Genomic DNA, 22,992 nt, shown 5'->3' on the forward strand with positions numbered 1-22,992 from the left:
GCGAAGATCCAAATCGTCTCACCTCTGACTTGCCTTCGGAGCTTTTGCGGGCGGGCAGGAGGAAATCGGGACAGGGGGGAGGGGGGGGGTCCTCGTCTGCCACGTTGGGGGAGGCGCGGCGCACCGCCACTGAAGCGACTGTGCCCCAGCCGCACGTTCGAGTCCTGCCCGCCTGCAGTTGGAACTTCGAGCTTGCAGCTTTGGGCTTTGAACTTGACGGCCCAAGCTATGGATCATCGCGCCCTCTTCATATGGAGCTGCGCCCTCCTCCAGATCCTTTTCCTGGCCGTTGACGCCGCCGTGGCGCCCAGTGGCAAAGGCGCAAAGTACCTTTGCGAATGCTACCTCAGACAGTTGAAGAAGAGCACCGATTTAACATGGACGGTAAGTGACTCAAGTATTCTCCAACCGGATTTCTTCGGGTCGTTATGAACTTCACGTCATCAAATCTACATCGGAATAAAATGCATCCTGCCTTTAGCCTTTTTGCTCTGAATGAATAATTTTAAATTAACGGTTATTGAATTCACAATCCTGCTACAGAAGATTATCAGTATTTCCTTATGGTGTTCCGATGCGATTGCAGATTTGGACAACGCAATAATACGTGGCATATTCTGCACATATTGACGGTGAACTACCAGACCACGTATCTCGGTTCGCGACGTTGCGGACTTTCTGTCATGGTTTATTTTTTAATTGGGAAACCACTCAACGTCAATTCTTTTGAGTTACCGTGACTTTTATTCTCCAAAAGAAGAAAATTCTGTGAAAACTTCAAGGAATGAAATTGATTTTTTCTCATTTAAGAAAATAAAATGGAAGCGGAGATTTTAAACACTGCAAATTAGATACGTGGTTTGGGAATTTCACGGTCGATATGCAAGGAAATCACTGATTCCCTTGAGTGGAAGAAGGAGATTGAAATCACTGAGGGAATAAGAAGGAGTTATGGGGTGGCTTCGTTCCCACCTATTCCCTTAAATTAGAAATACAATTTTCGTCCATATTTGATATGAAATGTAGATTATATGTGTGTTTAATTGCTAAATTTTAAAAACGTAAAAAAAAAAATCTGATGGAAAATACAACAATTGAATAAAACAAATTCATATTACATATTTTCTTAACGCCTCGTTCCACAAGTTAAAACTTGCTTTTTTCTCCAATTGGTTTCGTATAAACCTTCCTTCCATCAGCATTCTTCATTCAATTTACAGCATAAATATTTTTGAAAATGCATTCACTGCGAAAGAACACAGCAAAAATTACAATATGAAGAACTTGTGCTTTTTCTTCGAAGTATGGCTCTATTTTCCGATGAGCGGGCAGCGCACAGATCGTCGCGAGGAACGTTCCTCCAAATTTTATTCCGCTTGAGGCGCGAAGCGGATCGAGAGGTTCGAGTGGTCAGGGGGCGTAGCCCCTTGTTTTAACGAAATTATCAAGCTTTTGAAAACAAAATTGGTGACGTCATCCATCGCAGTGGTGCGTAATATGGTTTCGTCTACGTCAAGCTCAAGTGACGTGGTCTAACTGGCATGCGATATATAGTATCGATTAGGTAAAAAAACTCGGTAGGTTTTGAATTATTAGCCAAACTAAGGACGATAGCGCCCCTGCGCATGAGCCTAAAGAATCATTGTAAACCCAAAAATTGGCGAAATTCTGAGCAATGAAAGCAGAAATGTGTTCAGAAAAAACCCTAGCATTCGATACAGAAATCGATAGCTGTATTACACATTAATATTAATATTTTACGTAGGAGTTGATTTCCGAACTATCCGGTGCGGGTGAAACGCCTTTTCCGTAAAATTTTGATGAAGAGATACAGTACTAGGGGGCACGCCCCCTGACCTACACGTAGCCCGATCCCCAAAGGGAGCTTTGCGCTCGCCAAGCAGATCCCCGTAGGTTGAGTTTCCAAAATCTGAAGAGAGCGGACATGCTGAAGTGTTGATAGTCGCAAAACTCATGGGATTCGGACCATTGGAACGTTAGGACTAACTGTGGCAAAAAATTAATATTTAGAATTCAGGCGGTTAGAGGGTTTTTAGTAATGCATCTTTAAATTCAGATGTTATCTCGTTCTCTAACAAAGGCATAGTTGATTACTTTATCCACGGCAAGAAGAGACCATGTATGTATCTCTGAGATGAATGACGTCATCAACCATGTTTTTCGATACGTGATTTCTTCGATTACATCGAATGCAGAAAATTGGCTTCTCGACTTTTATCGCTTTTTGCTAATCTACATGCTACTCGTAAAACCATTCAAACTCAATGCTGCGACACAAGCGACCCATCTCGCACAGTATCCAGTTTTTCAGTCGTTTTAAAGCCCACCTTATTTGGTACAACCAACAAAATGAACTTATTTTGGTCACAATAATAATGAGATTTCAAAATAAACTGGCGATGAGCCCTCTTGTTTAAATCACCAAATACCCCTCTTGGGACGTAGGAATAACTTAGATGCAAGACATGTTGCGGGCGTTTACATTTGAAGGCGTTTTATACGTCTCACTCATGGTCATGGAGCGAATATTCCAGTTGGAAGAAAATGGGAAAGAAATAGATGAATGCTGCAAACGTTTTAATTGGTCGGAGGAGAAGGGAGAGCGGGATTTTAATAGTCCTAGAGAGTCAATGGCGGTGATTAACCTACCCCTTCAAAATATTAATGTTACCCACTTAGTCAGGACTTGTGTTGATACGTGATGAATGAACGAATCATTACGAATCTGTTGTTCATTTTTCTCCCACGGTAGTTTTAATTCACTCAAAGATACCGTCGAGTCATTCAAACTCGGAATATCGCACTTCACTACAGTTTTGAAGATATAATTTTAGTTTCTCTCTTGTCAGTATAAAAATCTCATATTTTTCGTTTACATTTTGAGTTCAGCCCGGGAGAAATTTTCACGAAAATACAACGGACGGCGATATGAGGAAGTTGTATGGCTACTCGAAAAATCTGATGAACGCCCGAACTGTGGGTAAAAAGGACTCAGAACCGGCAAAAATATTCGGCAAGAAAACTGAAGATAAACTCTACCCAGAAAATTTCGATTCCAGGGATCACTGGCCGGCCTGCAACTCTACTATTTCTACTATATTTGACACTGGTTTCTGCGCCTCTCATTGGGTCAGTAAAAACAATTCTTTTTCATAATGCTCAATCTTAAGTAATTTTGCGCTTTTTTTGTCACATGTCCTGTATTTGACATGATGCGTCTTTCTTAAAATAACTTTGAAAAGTTTTTAAAAAATTACATTTTATTAGTCTATCATTAGGCCGCAGAATTCGTTCCACGAGCCGTCATGGGCCACCTTTTTTGCATAGGGGTTCCGGTTCCCCAATTTGACGTATTTATGCTAAAAGGAACTATGTTGCACCCAAATCCCATGCACATAGATCATTTTTGCATAAATAAGTTCAATTGTAAACCCTAAAAAAATTATACGAAAAACAAAATAAGAATCCTGTGTTATACAGTAATCGTCAACTTCCCCATTAACAATCTTCCCACTTTAAAAGTTTAAAAGATAAAGGAAAGACTCAGCTGTGTGTCCATCAAATTTAACCTAGGTCGGCTGAGCCTTTAATAGAGAATTGTCGCACCTTAATCTTAATTAAAAATCTCTATGGCCTTAGTGTACATACCTACTTGTTTTCTGACTGTCCGCGATGAAGAGAAAAAGTTTATCTAAGTTGATATTGTACTGAATATTTATAATTGTTATCAATCCATCGTGAACATCATCTCGTCCTTATTCGATTGCTCTTACTCATTTTATGATGCAGCCATTATCATTCTCATATTCGTACTGTCAATCTTACTAGCACCTTTTTCCCCTGTCTTGTTTATGACTATCTCCCTCCTCCTCTACAGAATGAACGTCCCAACTCATTTTCACTGACCCTATTAATTGAGTTGAAAGGGGTATTTTATGCATAGTTCCTTCAAGTATCAAGCTGAAAGTATTTTGCACCCTGCAGGCTGCCTCAGTGGTGCAAGCTATTTCGGACAGAATTTGCATTCATTCAGGCGGGAAGAAGAAGAATCTGAAGCTGTCTCCGTTGCACCCTCTCCAGTGCTGCAAAACATGCGGATCCGGATGCAAAGGAGGGTACGAATAAAACCACCCCTAACACGATAAAACCATCTGTCAAGTGCCAAAATAACCGATAAGTAACGTGTTTAGCAGTTTGTTTCAATGTAGAGGATAAGTTTAGAAAAATCAATATGTAGTGCAATACGTAATATTGCAAATAGCAATGTGTCTTTGCTAGATGTGACTGTAGAAAAGTCAAATTGTGCGCTAGCCACGTCTCCCTTTGCTCACTTTGCTATGCTGCTGTGCTAAAGAAAAACGTCATTTGAACCTTCAGGCGTTGCCAAATTTCCTTTGATAAACACGAATTTCCTGGTGAACTTGTGAATAATTTCCTTCCAATTTTTTAGATAATTTTGTTCGCAATTTCACTGGAGTTCTTGAAAATGTCAAGGAGAAACATTTATAATTTTTCTCAAAACATAGACTTTTATCGAATGAAATTTTGCAACTCTCGAATGTTCATACGGCGTTCTTCCTCAGCTCGGCAGTATGAACCACGTTAATCAGAAAGGAACTAAGCCACATAGGCTATTGCCAAATTTAACTGGACAATTTAATTTTTACATGAGAACATTTTCTGGAGCATGGTGCGGAGCAAATTCCTTGAAATTTTCAAAGGAATCCGCACAAACGTTCTCTTGTTAAAAATTAAATTGCCCAGTTGAATTTGGCAATCACTGATCTGGCTTGGTTCCTTTCTACTAAACGCGGTCCGCATGGCGTAAGTTTTGTGTCAATGATGAAAGAAATATCACGTAATGATGACGCTTATCAGTGTAATGATTGAGTGCAGTGACTGAGTCACATAGCAAAGGGAGATGGGAGGAGGGGGGGGGAGGGGGCTCATACCCTGCTGGATGAAATGAGAGACAAAATAGGAAAGAAAATTTTGATGAAAAGGATCCCCCCTCCCCAATGTCGCCCCTTGGACGTTTCTTCCTTGTGCCCCAGAGAGGGATCCAAGCTGGTAACAATGAAATTCATCCAATAAAACTGTTGAAAATCGATTCTTATCAGAGCACACCCTGGCCCCTCCGAAAACCGAGACTTTTCCAAAAGGCTTACAACGAGAGAAAACAATGTTGCCAACGTGCTGGATCTACCAATGCGTGCCCTCTTTGAGAGCCACTCCTTCCTGAATGATTAGCATCATTAAACGCAGTAGTTACGAATCACGGTTCTTTTAATCTTCGTTTCATTGCAATGCTGCATGTGGATTGTGCATCCTGTCTTCGAGCGACTATTGCGAATGTGTGCATCACTGAGTGATAAATTAGGCCATATCATGCACTATAACCATGCATGACGTCAATACCCGTGCATTTCAAAATGCAATTTCGTAGTCAGTATATCAGGATGATGATGGGTTAATTTCTCTACAGTTAATTAGCCACTACAGGACTTAGGTGAAATGGAATTGTGTGATTGGTTAATTGTATCATTCATTATCGTGCATTTATTGGATCGGATTATCGATTAGCGTCTTGGTATCACCGAGAAAAGTGAACTTTAATTTGTTAGTGTCCGGTTCAATTAAGATACCTTATAATGTAACCAACAGTCACATAAATCTAATTCAACTTCGTCTTTATAGTGCCCCATGAACTTCACAGAAAAAACAATCGGTCTCTTGGACGGAAAAACTTGCCATTTCAAAGACATTGTGTGCCAGCCAAGCGTAGCGTTCCATGAATAGCACTGAATTATTTTTTTAAACTTACACGCAAATAAATATATGGCTAAAATAAAGAATGTGTATCTCCGATTGTGACGTGATAAGTCTTCGCTAGTGTGAAATTTTCACAAGAGAACTAACGAAAAGTTTTTCTTGAAATTTCCTGTAAGCATTTAAGAACATTTACAATATACGGGGATATTTTACGGGACATTTACAGGTCATTTTTCTTTCGAAAAAAAAAAAATAAAACAAACTTGAAGATTTTTGACGTTACAATGGAGGTACGCGTTCTTTTATTTAACCGTCGATATATGTGTGTACCATACAACAGAATGTTGTACTTAGACCAAATTTGTACCGATACGTCTTTAATAAAGGTCATTTTGAAGCTGGTCTGCAAAATTTTCGCACTCATTTTTGTTTTTAGTACTGACTTAACCTTCCTTTTTCGAGTAGTTATCCTTTCCAGGCGTGGAAATTCATCGAGAAGTCTGGTATTGTGACCGGTGGGGACTATGGTTCTTCGGACGGCTGCAAGCCATACCCGATTCAATCTCCCTGTGACTACAGCACCTACCCAAACAGCTGCATTTTGAAGAAAACCCCTGTTCTTACGTGCCCCAACCCAGACAAACACTGCAGCACCAAAGAAACCAAACCACACATCTACAACAGTACGTATCTCCTTAGATCCATCACATTTGCTTGGTGCATTGGTAGCATTTGTTGGTAAAAAATAGTTTTCAGTAAATCGGAGTAATACGCCAATAAGTACCAAGTCAAGTCAAATTGACTCGTATTTAAACACATCGACGGTGTAAGTCGTCAATCACATGATTCGGTTTGCGACGTCGTAGACTTCCTGTCATACTTTATTTTTTAAACAGAAAACTACTGAACGGCAATTCTTTAAAACTGCCGTAATTTTTCTTCTCTGTGCGAGGGAAATTCTGTCAAAATTTCAAGGAATGGTGTCAATTTGTACTCTTTTAAAATAATAACATAGAAGCGAAGATTTTCAGACACCGCTAGTGAGATGTGTGATTGCGGACTGACGCCGTCAACATGGATTTTGAAGTATAATTTATGTAATTTGTATGTTTTTGAAGGTTAGCAATGCTTTTCTTTTAGTATACACATTTTTGGTAACATACGGGTACTTTTTTCCCCCTCCCCTTCATCATCTGCCATATACAAATTCACCAGAGGAAATAGTCGAGCCAACTGACCTAGCTTGGGATTTCTAGGGGCAGGTTTAAAAAACATTCCCCAACACGACACAACTCTCATAAAAATACCAACTTTTAGACGTGGCCTTCAGGGTAAGGCGTTTAAGGAACATATTCCCTATTTATTTATTTTTTTTTAACAACCTTTGTTTCCAAAATGTTTATTGATTTAACACATCATATTACATTTTGAGGAGACTGAGCTTAACTTTTCTCAAATTTCAAAAATAAGAATTGCCTCAACGCGCTTTTCTGACAGTGTCAATATACTCCTGTTCGTGCATGATGAATGTCCGTATCGCAACTGTAAAATTGAAGGCGCGATGGCGCAAAGGGTGAATTCCCAATGCTTTGCTCTATGCTGCCAAGAAAATATCACTTAGATTCGGGAGGAAAGTTGAAAAAGGCGGTCCAATTACGTCTCTCTTGTCTTCAGCCGTGATTTTTACGTATCCTTTAAAGCACTACTACAAATGAGACAAAAGAAACGAGCACAAAATGGAAGCAGAGCAAGAGAAAGGATGGATGGAAAGGAAGGAGGGAAAGGTGCTTGATGGATGTCCGTGTCGTATTTACAGAATTGAAGGCGCGATGCGTGAAGCCAACATAACATGGAAATAAAGTGAGAGAAAGGACTCGCTTTGGTGACGGCGCAGAGATATAACCATTCGTGCTTGATGGATATCCGTGTTGCATCTGCAAAATTGAAGGCGCGATGGCGCAAGCGTGAAATGGCAATGCTCTATTCTGGGTTGAAGAGTTTCAGGATGGAGATGTGCAGTGTGCATACCTCCACAGTCCCATGGGATAGAAGCAAGAATGATGAAGTGCTCGAAGTGTACTAAAAGGGTTCCAGTTCGATACGGAGCATTGGCGGTTAGGTGTCGTAGCGCGCCGGGGAACGCCATATAACGATACGTGTATGTAGTGGCAGAAATGTAAATGGTTTCATTCATTTAGTCTATAGCTCCCATATGATCTATGCTGATGGTATTTGTTAATACCTCGTTAAGAGGTTAATTTCTGAATTGCTTCTACGTAAAATTTTGAAAAGGAAATATGTGACTTTTCTATTCAGAGCTTGCGTCTGGTTGCCCATTATCTAATGCCTAATTTTCGCTGAAGTTTCCTCTGAGGTATAGAGTAAAACGGGAATCTAAGCTGTGACTCCTCGTAAATTGTGCGACGGGCATTTAATGCTGCGATAAATTTTTAATGTGGGGATGGGAGGAATCGTCAAGTGGTTTCATTACCTTTCACGTCAAGCGGGAAGAAAACACTCACTTTGCTTTCATAACCCTCCCAATTCTTTCGAACCCTTCGATTTTCACACCTCAGCACTCAGTCACAAGTAGTTTGGATTCGTTAGTATGACCTTGGCCTAACAAGGCTTCAAGATTCTTGTCTCCTCACCCAATGCTCTAGTTTTGCGTCGGGTGACATACTTTTACGGGTGTTTTCCCGGCAATATGGTGTAATATGAATAAACAATAATTTCAAATCCAAACTGCTTTTAAAATTGAACTACTTACATATATACCAAGTGGTATATTTGAAAAAAGCCCTCTGATGTTAGGGTAATGGTCGTTGAAATTATACCTTAAGAGGTTCACCTCTTTGAAAGTTCAGCTGTAATTTGTGTCTTTTTTCTAGGGACGTAGAAGAAAAAAAATAACAATTTTTAAGAGCTTTTTTACATCCTTTCTAAAATGTTCAGTGTTAAAAAACTACAGCAGATTCTTTCAGAATTTTTTTAAACACTTTTACGATTAAATTTTACCTCGCATAAATTTTACTTTAAAAAGTTCCCAAACAGAGATTCCTTGATAATAAATTTAACGGGTGTTTTTTTAAAAAAATTATTAAAAAGTTTTTTATTTTTAAAATTTACAAATTGTTGAAAGAATTTTTATGGTCGTTGCTACTAGGGATGCTCTTAATCAAGGTTCATGTCGTCCTGTCAAGTTTCATCCGCATCTTTTATCTGGATCGCATTTAGCAAAAAGGAACCAGTGCGAGCACAGTGTTTTCAAAATTGTGCGAATTCTTCTTTTCTTTAAAAAATACTTAATATTTGCACAGTATTAAAATTTACACATTTATTTTCCTTTAAAATTAACAATTTTTGGTGGAAAGCCAAAGAAATTTGCTACTTTGGGAGATTTTTTCAGATAGTTATGAAGAAGCAACATTTTCACAACACTGTAATCACGCTGGTTCCTTTTTGCTAAATGTGATCCATGTATACTTTACATTTAAGGTCGTGTTAATCCCCGTCTCAGCATGTTTTGCGTTGTTCTTTCACTTCTTGCACCTAAAAAGTCGTCATGCTGCAGAGGACAGTAAAACTTAACCGGGTCCTGTTAATATGTTTCAGTTGATCTGGTGAGGACGATCCCGAACTCAGACCAATTTACTCAAGCCTGGACTGCAGATTTCATCAAGCAAGAAATCATCTCCAATGGCCCCGTCACGGCCACAATGCGTCTCTTCTCTGATTTCTTCAGCTATAAAAAAGGTGAGTAAAAGGAAAGAGGGTCTAAGAGCGAAAAAACCCATCACATAATTTATCAACGGCTCTTTATTTTAAACTTACCAGCTAAGGCAATAATCTAAGTTCTTTAGTTGATTACGAAAAAAGATGCAGCCAGTGAGACTAAGGGGCGTGCTTTCCTAGAAATCTATTTACCCTTCACAAAAACCACATTTGAAATTGAATCAGTGAGAACGAAAACACACCAACTCAAAAAAATGAAAAGAATCGAGACACACACAAAACTGCATATTAGGTGAAGAAGTTAGTTTAAGAAAAATATTTTTAGGGCCTAAAATCAAGTATTTAAGGAAACTTTAAATGTCCAAGTTGGCGCAGATACGGTAACTTCAATGACCATTATGAAAATTGTCTGTACATAGTGAAAAGAGAGCATTTTCGAGGTACCGAGTTGGTGTGTTTTCGTTCTCACTGATTCAATTGTGTTGCAATCAAGTTTTTAATGACAGCATTTTAAAATTGCTCTTTAGACGAATGAATTTTTCAAAATTCTCTCCGAGAGACCGAGGCTCCTTGAGTCCAAATTCGGAGCAAGAGAAGTTCCCCGAACTCTCCCTCAGAGCTGTGAAAGTCCCCCAGATCCAAATCTCCCTCGGTGTGCTCTGGATGGTGCAATTGATGATGCAACGCTGTTTTTTCTGTCTCAGGAATTTACTCACCAACGAAAGATGCGAGGAAGTTGGATGACGTCACATTGAAAGTCATCGGCTGGGGTAGAGACAGGCAAAAGAAAATCGATTACTGGCTGGGAGTCATGCCCTGGGGCAATAAGTTCGGAGATGGTGGATTCGTAAAAATCAGGCAGGGTGTTTCACAGCTACAAATTGATCGTCGTATGCATGCTGGAGTGCCCCAACTGCATTAGAGGTGGATGCAAAATTGAAGGCTCAAGCGAAGGCACTCCTCAAGCGACACCTTCTGGAGTGCAAAATTGTGATGGAGGTTACCGAATAAAAACATCTGAACGATTTTGAGAGGGATTCTTTCCTGCTAGGGTTATAGACACGGAAAAAATTGATTGCTGATTTAACAATTAAATTGTCAAAAAAGATGTCCGATATGTTTCAAATATAAAATATTGAACAGCTAATTTAACCACAGGGGTGGTTAAATCAGAATTTTTTTTTTATTGTAAAAACTGCATTTAAACACATCGGACACTTTTTTAAACTACGAAATTGTTAAATCAGCAACTTTATTTTTTCCAGGGATCTATCCGCGTGGCCAGAGGAAGAGAGAATGAGCAAGAAATTATGAACCTAATTCCAAAATGAAGTCTAATACCATTTTCCGTTGTCTTGTTTTCCTCATTTTTTAATCTCTAAGGAGAAATTTAAATAACATAACGCCTCGAAACTCTCTGTTAATTTTCCCTCGATTATAAAGATAAAATCACAAAATTTTAACGTATAGTGTTACGTAGTTGTTTGATAAAAACATAAGACTCGAGAAATTAATAGGCAACGTATGATGCAGTTATCAGTGGCGTGGCGTGAATTGCGATGTATCGATTGTTATACCATTTACACCTATGATAAAGAATCGATTATTAAAAGTGTTCGCTGCGAACACCCTGCTTATCGATCCTTTTCCATAGGTTTAAATGGCATAACAATCGATACATTGCAATTCATGCTACGCCACTGGCAGTTATGATGATTCTGATTAAAATCGTCCAAATGTCCTGTAAGATTTTTACAATACCTACCTTTGCATTCACCCTCTTTTCATCTGACGAATTTTTAAACATAGACTCCCTTATTCTCGAGAAAAATACGAAGGTACGCCACTGCAATAAAGATTAAATCAAGAATCAGTGCTCAGAGCATAATTCTACACCTCTTGTGAAAGATCTCGATGTTTCAAAGAGACAATAATGTGAATAAAGGTGGCAGAGTTCTTTTAAGAAAAGGCGGGCTTGTTTCCTGACACAAATGCAGATCTAAGTAATCAATGTAAGATCATAAAGTGTAATTTTTTTAGGAAGATAAGACCGGATTTTTCAAAAGACACGACTGCTTGATGTATTAAAATGTTCACAACTCTATAGCACTTTATGCAGACGAAGCTGATTTTGAGTTCAAGTATGAATCTTCAGCGAGGTCTATTCACTCTTATTAATGAATGGTGAAATAAGTTTAAAATTAAGAGAATTTTTAGGATAGTGAGCCAAACTGATTTCATTAAGTCACTAAAGGCAGCTCCACCATTCTATGTGTTTTCATTATACGAGCAATGTCGTATATCAGCAAGCATGTAACGCCTGTCATGAACTTGAATCGGGTAGGCGAGAGATGTTGAAGCGCCTTCATTTTTTTCAACGCAACACGGACAGCTCTTGAGCCCGAATAGTTGCGTCGAGGCCCCTATCGTCGAATTTCAGTCAAACTCGTTAGATTAGCTTCCCACTGAAGGTCGGTAGCCTGATTCTGTAACTTCACTTCTACAGCGCACTTTTATCTGGCGTCCGAGCCCATGCAATGAAATCATACTGTATGTGTTTAACATATATTTACGCTATATTCCGACTTGAAATTTTTTTAGTATCTACATTCTTCATCCCGTCAAAAACTCTTTCATGTAAGATGACCTTCCAAGCTAAAAAAGTTTCTTCTCACTTTGACAATATCACCGGAAAAGCGCAAATTATAGACAAACAAAATAATTTGAAAAAATCTATACAAAATCTAATTTTTTGACCATTGTCCTACAAAAAAAATTGATGCATTTGTATCGATTCGTCAGGCACCCGTTAGGCAGGCTCTCACTCCCCGTGCCTCTCCTCCCCTACCCCCGTATCTTTCCCCTGAATTATATAAGAGTGACCAAACTTCCACATTTTTCAGAGAATAATGAGGAAAACCTAAAAAATAGCTGAAAAAAGAACTTCCATCGGAGACTGTTATTTTCCATGAAGTTGAAGGTTTACGAAGGACAGGAATCGATCCCCGCATCCTACCTCAAAGAAATTGTCCTTTAAGACCCCTAAGGGACAAGCTCAGACTCAGATGCTTCCCTTCAAACTGCAGCGTGATGTTGAAATCGGTATACAAAGCTATAGACAAAGAGGACGAAAGGGGTATGCAGAGATCCTATTAGTAGAAGCGGATGATTGGTAATAAACTAACCATCGGCAACCCAAAAAAGACCCTATAGCTAGTCCATCATTTTCTCCCTTTGTCTATAGAAACCACCCATTTCAACCAATAGGCTCGCTCCGTACTCTCCATGTCCTCTCTGTCCGTATTTTTGTCTATCAATTTCAACAATCAGCCCGCAGCTTGCTCAACATTCGAGACCCTTATTCGGCGATAACACGTGCTTACATCGAATAGGGGTGGATTCCTCATGAAGCGGCAACCCTGATTGCGACCCTTATCGACGGGCTGCAGTTCGGTAGTGTTCACTGCTCAGTTACTACAACAAATGAACAAACAAGGGGCGGCGGGGTGGCCGCCGAGGAATCGCCACCTGTTGATAGGTCTTTGTCGATCGATAACCGTGCCCCAAACCCGAACTTGACTCCTTTCCGCTCTCTTTCCGCCGTCGGGCGTGAATCGCTCGCGAAAACGGTTATAAAAAGATCACGCAATTGGCGCCCTCACTTCATTTGGAGTCGCCAGCGATTGATGGCTTCATCGTTTAAACCTGACGTTTCGATTGACAGCCGCTCGTCTAAGATACCCGGCTTAAATAGCTTCGTTTTAGCTCGGCCCCGCCTCCCCTCATCAAACACGGTTTCGCGTATTATTGCGAGCTTCGTTTGTCGAGAGCGAGAGCAATAAAATCAGACAACTGCACCGACATTAATAGTTCACCTCCATTCTGCATGCTTTCCTCCGTGCTCTTGTGTGGAGAACTGCACTGGAAAAAAAAAAAAAAACACATTGGATCTAGAGTCCAGACTCTTAAAAACATCGACAGGAAAAAATACTCTTGATTCAATCAGACTTAAGCTTAAATCAATAACCAAGCCTCTTAATTTGAGCGGATTTCCTTTTGATTTAAGCAAAAATCTGATTGAATTAAGAGTATTTTTCCTTGTCAATGTTTTCAAGAGTCTGGACTCTAGATCCAATGTGTTTTTCTTCCAGTGTGCTCACAAGCCACCAGATTCACTCAGTTCCATCCATGTTTTTCCTTTTGCTGCATATCGACGGTGAAGCTACTCCTGAGCTACGGCTGATTGTTGAAATTGATAGACAAAACTATAGAAAAGGAAGACATAGGGAGTATGGAGCGATCCCATTGGTTGAGATGGGCAGTTCCTGTGGGCTAAGGGAGCAATGATGGACTAACTATAGGATCTCTCGTGGGCTACCGTTAGTTAGTCTATTACCTACCTCCTTTGTCCATTGCAACCACCCGCTTCTACTAACAGGATCTCTCCATATCCGTTTTGTCTCCTTTGTCTATTGCTTTGTCTACCATTTTCAACAATCTGCCCACTGACCACGTATCTTGGTTTGCGGCGTTGCAGTCTTCCTGTCGTGCACACTTTATGTTTTAAATGGAAAACTACTTAAAGTTAATGCATGAAAACTTCCGTGATTTTTCTTCTCTGCGAGAGGAAAACTCTGTGAAAACTTCAAGGAATGATATTGATTTGTTCTCCCTGAAAAAAAAATTAAATTGGAGGGAATTATTTGAAACTGCGCAAATGAGATGCGTGGTCTAGTAGTTTCACCGTTGATATGCAATTTCATTTCCGAGAACACAAAATAATCAGGTACTAGAGAATTACAGCAAACTCATGGCAATGCCAAGGCAGCGCGGCATCCCAGATGAGCATTCAGAGCCAGATTTACGAAGTTCCTTCATTTCGTTAGGTATGCAATTTGATCTCCGGGGAGATGGAATAGTTGCTTGAGGTCGAGGCAAAGTAGTTTCATCTACCAGAGTAAATTGCTGAGAAAACAGGTTGTTTTCCCTCAAAAGTTTGGCTTCTTCAGCACATGATTCTATTTTAAGTATCGGGAGAAACTTAATAATAGCGGTTCCTACGTTTGCAGCATTCTTGCGGTAGGACACGTATAATTGTGTCTAGCATCTCTACAGCTCTTGACTTATAATTTTAAGCTGCAATTTTACTGCGGGAATAAAAGACCAACAGCAACTTGAATACGAAAGTCGCGATACCACACTGTATGCAACGAAGGGGGGGGGGGGGGGGTGTCTACATCAAATTGAAGAATGAAATCCCTGGTAAAAATTGGCGATAGGAGCTGCGTTTCAAAATACCATAGGAGTTCTCAACTGAAGAAGGCGATAGAAAATCATTGTATAGCTGGCTGTAGAAAGTGGAAAAAATCATGCGGCCGGGCTACACGAAGCGATAAAAAATTAAACAGCCGGGCTATAGTTCCTGTCACCGGGCTTTACACTTTATCGCCTGGCTGTTGCTTTTTCGCCATCGGTTATAAAAGGCTACAAGAAATTGTGTAGAAATTCGTGTGATTTGTAAATCCTTAAGTTTGTACGGAATCACCATAATATTTACAAAACGCACATTATATTTTCCTTTACTACACATTTGTTTTCATCAATTAAAATGAGAATAATCCATACAGAGTGTGCAAACATTTCAAAGTCATGAGTTGAACAACGCTGACTCCACGAGATTAAATATTAGAGCCTAACACAAAGCGGAGCGGCGGCGCACTGGCGCCTACAAACCTAACAGGGATACTTTACGCACTGCGCAATGCGTGAAGTATCCCTGTTAGGTTTGGAGGCGCCAATGCGCGTTTCGCGCTGGCTGCCCGCCTGCCGCTCTGCCGCAGCGTACCACGGCGCTTGAAGCAACTATTTCACACCAGAGGTATTGCACAGTATCGTACGAAATTGAAGGCGCTCCAACATATTAGGAATGGCACTATGGCAGGCATCCTTCAAAAATACGGAGCTTCCCTCGCAAAATATATCAAGAATACTACGGTCCAAAAAGAGAGCGGTAGTCCAAAAACTCACTAAGTCCTAGCATCCGTAATTAGTAACGGTTAGCATACCGTCAGTGAAACTACCAGACCACGTATCTCGTTTGCGATGTCTAAAAATCTCAGCTCCCATTTTATTTTTTTGAAAAAGAACTAATCAATATCATTTCTTGAAATTTTCAGTTCTTATCGCACAGAGAAGAAAAATCGCCAAAAATTTCAAGGATTGACTTTGAGTGGTTTTCCATTTGAAAAATAAAGTATGACAGGAAGTCTGCAACGTCACAAACCGAGATACGTGGTCTGGTAGTTTCGCCGTTGATACACTTTATCGTGAGGCTGTTGCTTAATCGCCATCGGCTATAAAAGGCTATAAGAAATTGTGTTGCCGGCTATAGAAGCTATTGGAAATCTTACAGTCGGCTGTAGGTCTATGGTATTTTGGAACACAGATTCTACTGCCAATTTTTACCAGGGTTACCTGCGGGTGAAAATATATTTTTACAAAATACCTGAATAAACAAAAATGGAATGAACAGAGTATATACTTAATCGTTTCTCTTCAAATGAATTTTTTGTATTCTCCTCTTTTTACTTTTTTCTTATAGAGGACTACCACCTCAGGCTGGCCATTCCATATTTTTCTTAGGTACTTTTTGTCGCCTTTAGAAGCCCTAGACAAATGGAACACTAATTCTTTGATGAGAAACGATGGAAAACTTGTGTTCGAACCTTGAAATCACATGGAAGCGTAAAATATACAAATTCATTACAATAATCACAGGATGCAATGAAATAGCCATGACAACATCGTGGAAGACCGATTCATTTTCCTCGTTCATAATGAGCATGGGGTGGACTTCATTCGTGATATTCTCAACCCGTGTGCGGAGAGCCGCAGACCCCTCCGGCGCATTGCAGTCCATTGTTTTGACACGTAGTTCAAGGCATGCCGCGAGAGCGCAACACCATCATCATAACAAAGTGAACTGCTCTTTCGGATAATATTTTTAGTGATAAGATAAAGTTCGTCCTGTCCGGGTGGTCCCACAAGGGATTTTCTACAAAATCATCGCAGTCGGTGCCCGAGAAGAACTTTCGACGTGTATTGCGAGACTTCAAGCAGGCCAATTTTGATCAATTAGCTGAATAAGAGTTGAGGAGGAAGTGCAATAAAGTGGGGATAGCTCATTGCTCGACAGCAGTCTCGAGTTTTATCAGTGTTTTGGTTGTCCAGTCTCTTCGTTTATTGTCGCGTGGTGGCCGCGTTTTACTCCCGCTGTGATTTTAAGTACACGTGCTTTGTGTTCATACTGTTCTTCAAATATTGTGCTCGGATATCGGAGTTTGGCTCCTCGTAATCAAATAGTGATTGGAACTTTCTCTGCGAACAAGGCCCAGTAGACTGATTCAGGATTTAAAGTTCACAAGACGGTGAGTAAATTTGCTTTGTATTTTACAGGCTTTTATTACCTCCTGCTGATAGTGTATTTTCGAAGCAAGTATATCATTGCGTTCTCCCTCATGGTGGGACCAAGACCTGCGATCATTTGAGGAGCACCGAACTCGAGTTGTAGATTACGAATATATTTGCCATTCATTTTTACTCTCCGGCTGCCCTCGCAGGTAGAGAAAGTATTTTTATAAATTATGATTGACTCGGAACAGCCTGTTGATATCATGGACCAAGATTTTAAATCAGTAAATCTGTGAACTCTATCTATGATAGGAATTGGCGTATGAGTTCTATTTCCAAGGAGCGAGGTATATCCAGCTCTATTCTGCTAGCAATAAATTTTTTACTACATTTAAGTATCTAGCTGAAATTTTGAAGGCATTTTCTGTCATCTTAAATCATCATGAAGTCTTGATAGAAGAACTGTCGAATGTATAACAGTAAGCATTTGCCACTGTTATTGATCCTCTTTGCCTCCAATGCAATTTTATCATTTACTTAGAATTGCGAACTCGATACTTAGGTTTTACTGCATAGCAAAACTTTGTGCTCTATATCGACGGTGTAAGTCGGCAATCACATAATCGTTCTGCGGCATTGCAGACTTTCTGTCATACTTTACTTTTTAAACGGAAAACCACTCAACGGCAATTCTTTAAAACTGCCTTGATTTTTCTTCTCTGTGCAAAGAAAATTCTGCAAAAACTTCAAGGAACGATGTCAATTTGTTCTCCTTCCAAAAAATAACATAGAGGTGCAGATTTTCAGACGCCCCAAAAGAGTTATATGATTGTAAACTTACACCGTCGATAAGTTGATGCTTGAGTCTTTTACAGGTTAGATCTCTCTTTTCACCTCACATTCTCACCGAGAGTCGGATCTCTAGCGCATGATATCAATAAGACTCTACTTATTACTCCGAAACTTAAGCTCAAAAGTATTCTTACTTACTCATTGTCAAATCTGTAATAGTAGATGGTGTAGATATGTTCTGCATCAATCACTTGACTATGATCAGCGGAGGTTTTTAGTCGGCGTGCCACTTTTGAGCACACCAATTTTTATCTAAGTTCTTCAATTTCTCTCTCACAAAAAGAATTTGACACAATTTTCTCCAAAAATCTTTAGATTATGGAGTTTGAAAACTTGTCCTTCGCTACCTACCCCTTCCCCCTAAAAACAGGTATGTATTTAGGGGAAAATCAATGTCATTTATTACGTATAATTGGATGAAATTTATCTTATTGTTAGCATAATACTATGTTAAATTTCTGTGGAGCCATGGTAGTGATATCCAACGTTAGAATCAAAGCGATGATTTCATTCTCAAATATTTTTAAACCGCCCTACTTAGTTTTCATCCAATCTGAGTTCAAAATTGCACTCCCTAGCAAGCACACTGAAAAAATTATGAGTCACCAAAAGATTTTATTTTAATTTTTTTTTCCTACACTTTCTGCTCGTAAAATCTCAGGTACCCCTCCTATCCCTGTAAGCAATTTTTTTAACAGTTTTCTCAAGGGTAAATCTCTCCATGTACCTAGGTAAAAGAGGCCTTGAGACTCCCGTTTTATCTTGCCTTAGTCTTGACCTTAAAGTACCTGAAGTCTGCACTTTATTTATTTATTGATTGATTTTTAAAGAAAATGTGTTTAAAAAATAAAAAGAGTGACAATAGAGTGACATTTAGTCGTGCCATTGAGCACAGCTTGTTTGGCAGGACAAATACATTTTACATTTACAAAAATCAAATACAAAATTCAGGTTAATATTGTTAACTTCGTCACCTTACTGAGGTATTTGTAAAAAACAGGGTCGGATTTTTATGAACAGTTAGGTAGTGAGGGTGAGGAGGGTAGAAACTTGGAGAGCTTAACACAGATGTTTCGAATGAATTTAACTTCAGTCAGATTGTTCGTATGTTCGTGCTCGTGTCATTCGGCAGACAGTTGGAACAGTCTCATTTCGTGTGTGTCTTACGGAATAAGTAATGATCAATTAACTACCAAAAGACCCTCATAATTGAGATAACTGTGAGGCAAGAATGGTCGCGAAGGAAATCAAATAATTTTGGTCTTGTTACACTATCTCGTCGATTTTCCCGAGTTCAAGTCACGTACCTTCTTGGAATCTTTGAAAAACGATTTGACATTAAATTCTGAAATATTCTTCTGTATGTTATTCTTTCCTTCAAACCGTCTCAAGTCCTTTAAGTACACTCTATTTATTTAGCTTTAAATTAGCGACGGATTTTTGAAATAAGGATAAACCGCACGTAACATCTCTTTGGCAGGAAAATCGTAAAAAGAAAGGAGATTTTCCAGTAAGGAAATCCTTAAAAATGTATATAGAAATTTTCACTTCTCATAGGTAGTTCAATGGCCGGCGATGGTTCCGAATGTTCATGTCGAAAGGTTTTACTTTAGCTCTGTCTGAACACAGCTAACAAATAGGGAAAAGAAAATTTTGGAAAAATTGGACGACAGTAATAACATCCACGGTACGGTGTTTCTCATGCCCCAGAAAAATTGATTAAATCATATTTATTTTCTATATATTCCATTTAAAGCTGTCAATTCAGCCATTTTTGAGGTTTGTAGGACTGACATTTGTTTTTAAAAGTATCTCGGATTTTTTCCTCTTATACTTTTGAAAGATGAGTATTAAAAAATTGAAGACCATGGTAAGACTCTGGAACCACGTCCATTGAAAAAAAAAAGCTTGCAAAACATTAGTTAAATGCAAACTTCTCCTTGTTTTCAAGAAAAAATGTTTTTGATGTGAAGCAAATTTTTTTGGTTTTTTTTTTAATTTAAAAAATTAAAAAAATGATCTTTCATCCAAGAACACTTTAATACGTACTTACTTAGGTAAGAGAAATTATTTTTTTACCTCTAAAAATGTTTCTTTCAATCGAAGAGAATTTTTTTTAAGTTGTTTTTTTTTTAAAAAAAAAATGTTTTTTAACCATTATATTCCCAATGTAAGCCACCATCCCGTCTCAATAAAATCGTGGACAAGGCTTGCCATGTTTAAAACGCGTTCGAATTTTTGAAAGATAGACAGAACAATTGAGCGAAGCATAAACCTGGAAGTCCGCATACAAGTGGCGTTATCATCCTCTCATAATAATTGCCGCGTTCACAATAATGAGTCTTCTAACCTTGCTCACGGATGACAATCGATTGATCATGCGGGTGCCCCGCGGGTGTTCAAATTCCTGGATTTTATAGCCATCATCATAATTGGATTACATTTTTCAAGAAGAAACTACTCTTTTTTTGGCTCAGAACATCCATCTCTGTCAGCAGCCGAATGGTGTAAATGCTGTTTTTAAAATGGGTTAAAAAAATCGGCTCCTTGTTGCGAACTGCGATCCCGTCAATGTAGTATTCAAAAAGAAGACTCAAAGTTCATAAAATGCTACTCATAACCGAGCGCATTGTCAAAGTTGCATGCTCAAAATTTTTTTCTACAAGCGCCACACTCTTGTCCCTAAAATTCAGCTGAAACGATTCCTTTGCCACGCGCGCGCAAACTGTATCGATTTTCGAGAGATGCCCCATTGCCCTCCCCCGTCCAGTTTGGACCCAGAAATTGGCAAGTTCAAGGGCTTTGAGAAGACCTCATTGCGCAGTTTCCCGTCCGGGATGGGAAAGGTGTGTAGGGGTTGAGAAAAGGCTGGAAAAGCAATCCATCACCGGTAATATTACGGCCCTGCTGAGGCTGGATTCAGCGATGAGGGATCGGATCTCTCTTTAGACTAATCCATTCACCGGCCGCGACCGTCTCTCCCGTGAAAAAAGAGAGTAAATCCCAGAGCTACCTCAGGAAAAACTTAAAAACTTTTTCTCGAAACGGCAATCGTTTTTCGTCTTAATTTGCCTCACGAAGTATTGAAAAATATCCATAAGTTGTCGTTCATTCCTCCAAAATCCACTATTTCGTCGGCGAGAGAGAAAGAAACCATTGGAAAGCGTTAAGTAGAAAGGAACCAAACCACATCAGCTATTGCCAGTTTCAATCGGGCAATTTAATTTTTTGCATGAAAACGGTTGTGCGGATTTTTGTGCTTTCAGTGAATTTTCTGCATAGTGCGAAGCAAATTCCCTACAATTTTCAAAGGAATCCGCACAAACTTTCTCTCGTAAAACTTTTAATTGCCAAGTCAAATTTGGCAAAAGCCGATGTCGCTTGGTTCCTTTCTACTAAACGCGGTCCAATGGAAGGTATATACATCAACGCGATGGACGATATCGTGTTCTTTGAAATCTACGTACATCTCATAGTTGAGCAGAGAAGTTCGGCGTTTGACTAGATATCGTGGTTATTTGCTTACAAAATGTTATCCTTTTGTATGTGGGTGCTCCTTCAAAAATGTGGGAACCCACCCAGCATGACCTAGAAGGAATGAAAAAAGGGAAAAACATTAGTGTAACCGTTATAAGCAGACATCCAGTGGAGATCCGAGGGTCCAAAATGTTTAATCTTTAATTAAAACTTTAGTGTTGAATGCAAGTTCAGGGTGATGGCTTTAGCTCTTTGCCACAGCAATTTTCAACTGGAAACGTTCCAATACTTGACTTACAATTTTTAAATGGACAATTGATGACATCTTATTTCTTTATAAGTGTACGGGGAAAAAAGTGTGAGGGGTTATCCCCTAAAATTGTGGTACTACCCCAATTTGTTGGATGATATGGACATTTCTAATTAATTTTGGTTGAATCGCAACTCAAGTTGGGGTAGTACCGCAACATTTGGGTCAGTAACCTAATTTCTCGGGATACTACCACAATTAATCGGAGTATTACCACAATTAATCGGAAATGTCCATATCATTCAACAGTTGGGACTTAACCCCTACCTCTTTTTTTTCCGTGTGCGTTTTTAAGAAAAATTTTCAACTTATAATGCCTGTGGAATTTTTTCACGACCACCGGTCAAAGCTAAATTATTCTTGCAATAAATTCTTCTCTACATAACACGTTTATCTGTCCCTAATAACACTTATTCATTAAAAAATCCCCCACCCCACAGCCGAAGTATTAATGAAATAGGCCAAGTTTCTTTCCCTAAAACGTAGAATTTTTTGAGGTGACAATGCATTATCATGTTAATTATCATTGCACCACAACTAGTTTCCTGTCCCAATTTAGACCCCTTCACCCGCCGCCGGCTGAGGGGAGTAGTCTCACCTTCGCCAAGAGTGCCTCTCCCCAAAATGACGAAACCTCGACGACGCACGGTGGATCGAGTCAATCAAAGAGGTCAGACATAAAATTTTTAACTAAAACTGCAAATTTTGATGTTTAATTCGTCTCATTTTCAATTTTAAGGGATGATTCTAGAAGGAAATTTCACAAGGAAACCTATAGAACCATTTTTAGAATCTCAAAGTTTTGTATAAATGGAGTTATAAGCTTTTAAAGTTTCCAAATTTTGTCCGACCTCTCCCACCGACTCGATCCACTGTGCGGCGATATCGGGATGTTGCCTCTCCTAAAGCCCTCCCGTATCCAATCCTGCCATTTCTCACGTAGAATTTGCCTTTTTTACACAACTTCGTGTAGGAAAATCCGACGACTCCCTGTAAAAATGACAACACAGACGAGCCATATTCCAGTCACCGGTGCGATGTCGCCCCTGTCACCTATTATCACGCCGGTGATGGGTGCAGGTGCGACGGTGACAGTCCCGCTTCCTAACTGCGTTGCCGTCGGTCTAATAAAATTTACCTACTTTTTATCATACGATACGGGAAAATCCTAGAGTTTTCCTAATAAATGGCAACGGTGCTTTCAATGGCGTGCAGCATTGCGTCATGCTCAAAAGCTCGCTGGTTTCCCGGTGTTCGTTTGGGGGGTGTGGGGAGTCTTCGGCACGATGTGACAAGTCTGCTAACTTTCTGAAGCTTTTTGAACAATGGACTTCCAAGTTGACGAAACAGCGGCATTCAACCGACCGTCAAACGTCACTTGTCTCGCTATGAGCCGTAGCAGGATCCATCTCCTC

General features: G+C 39.6%; 2 protein-coding genes across 3 annotated transcripts in view; both read left to right on the forward strand.

Moving 5' to 3' along the window:
• Positions 1-116: 116 nt before the first annotated feature.
• On the forward strand, positions 117-10,554 carry LOC109039536 (gut-specific cysteine proteinase). Its single transcript, XM_072296051.1, has 6 exons — positions 117-384; positions 2,911-3,150; positions 4,006-4,136; positions 6,259-6,476; positions 9,409-9,549; positions 10,233-10,554. The coding sequence occupies exons 1-6, from the start codon at positions 229-231 to the stop codon at positions 10,448-10,450; spliced, it is 1,104 nt and encodes a 367-aa protein (XP_072152152.1). The 5' UTR covers positions 117-228; the 3' UTR covers positions 10,451-10,554.
• A 5,964-nt stretch (positions 10,555-16,518) lies between these two features.
• Positions 16,519-22,992, forward strand: part of Ctl2 (Choline transporter-like 2) — a 68,148-nt gene continuing 61,674 nt past the window's right edge. The window contains exon 1 of one of the 2 annotated variants that reach the window (XM_019055047.2): positions 16,519-16,955. The gene's annotated coding sequence lies outside the window, so the exon portion shown is untranslated. The remainder of the gene's footprint in view (positions 16,956-22,992) is intronic. The other variant, XM_019055048.2, reaches the window with a different exon arrangement.

Source organism: Bemisia tabaci, chromosome 2 (genome assembly GCF_918797505.1).
Source record: "Bemisia tabaci chromosome 2, PGI_BMITA_v3".
In the NCBI taxonomy this organism is placed as follows: Eukaryota; Metazoa; Arthropoda; class Insecta; order Hemiptera; family Aleyrodidae; genus Bemisia; species Bemisia tabaci.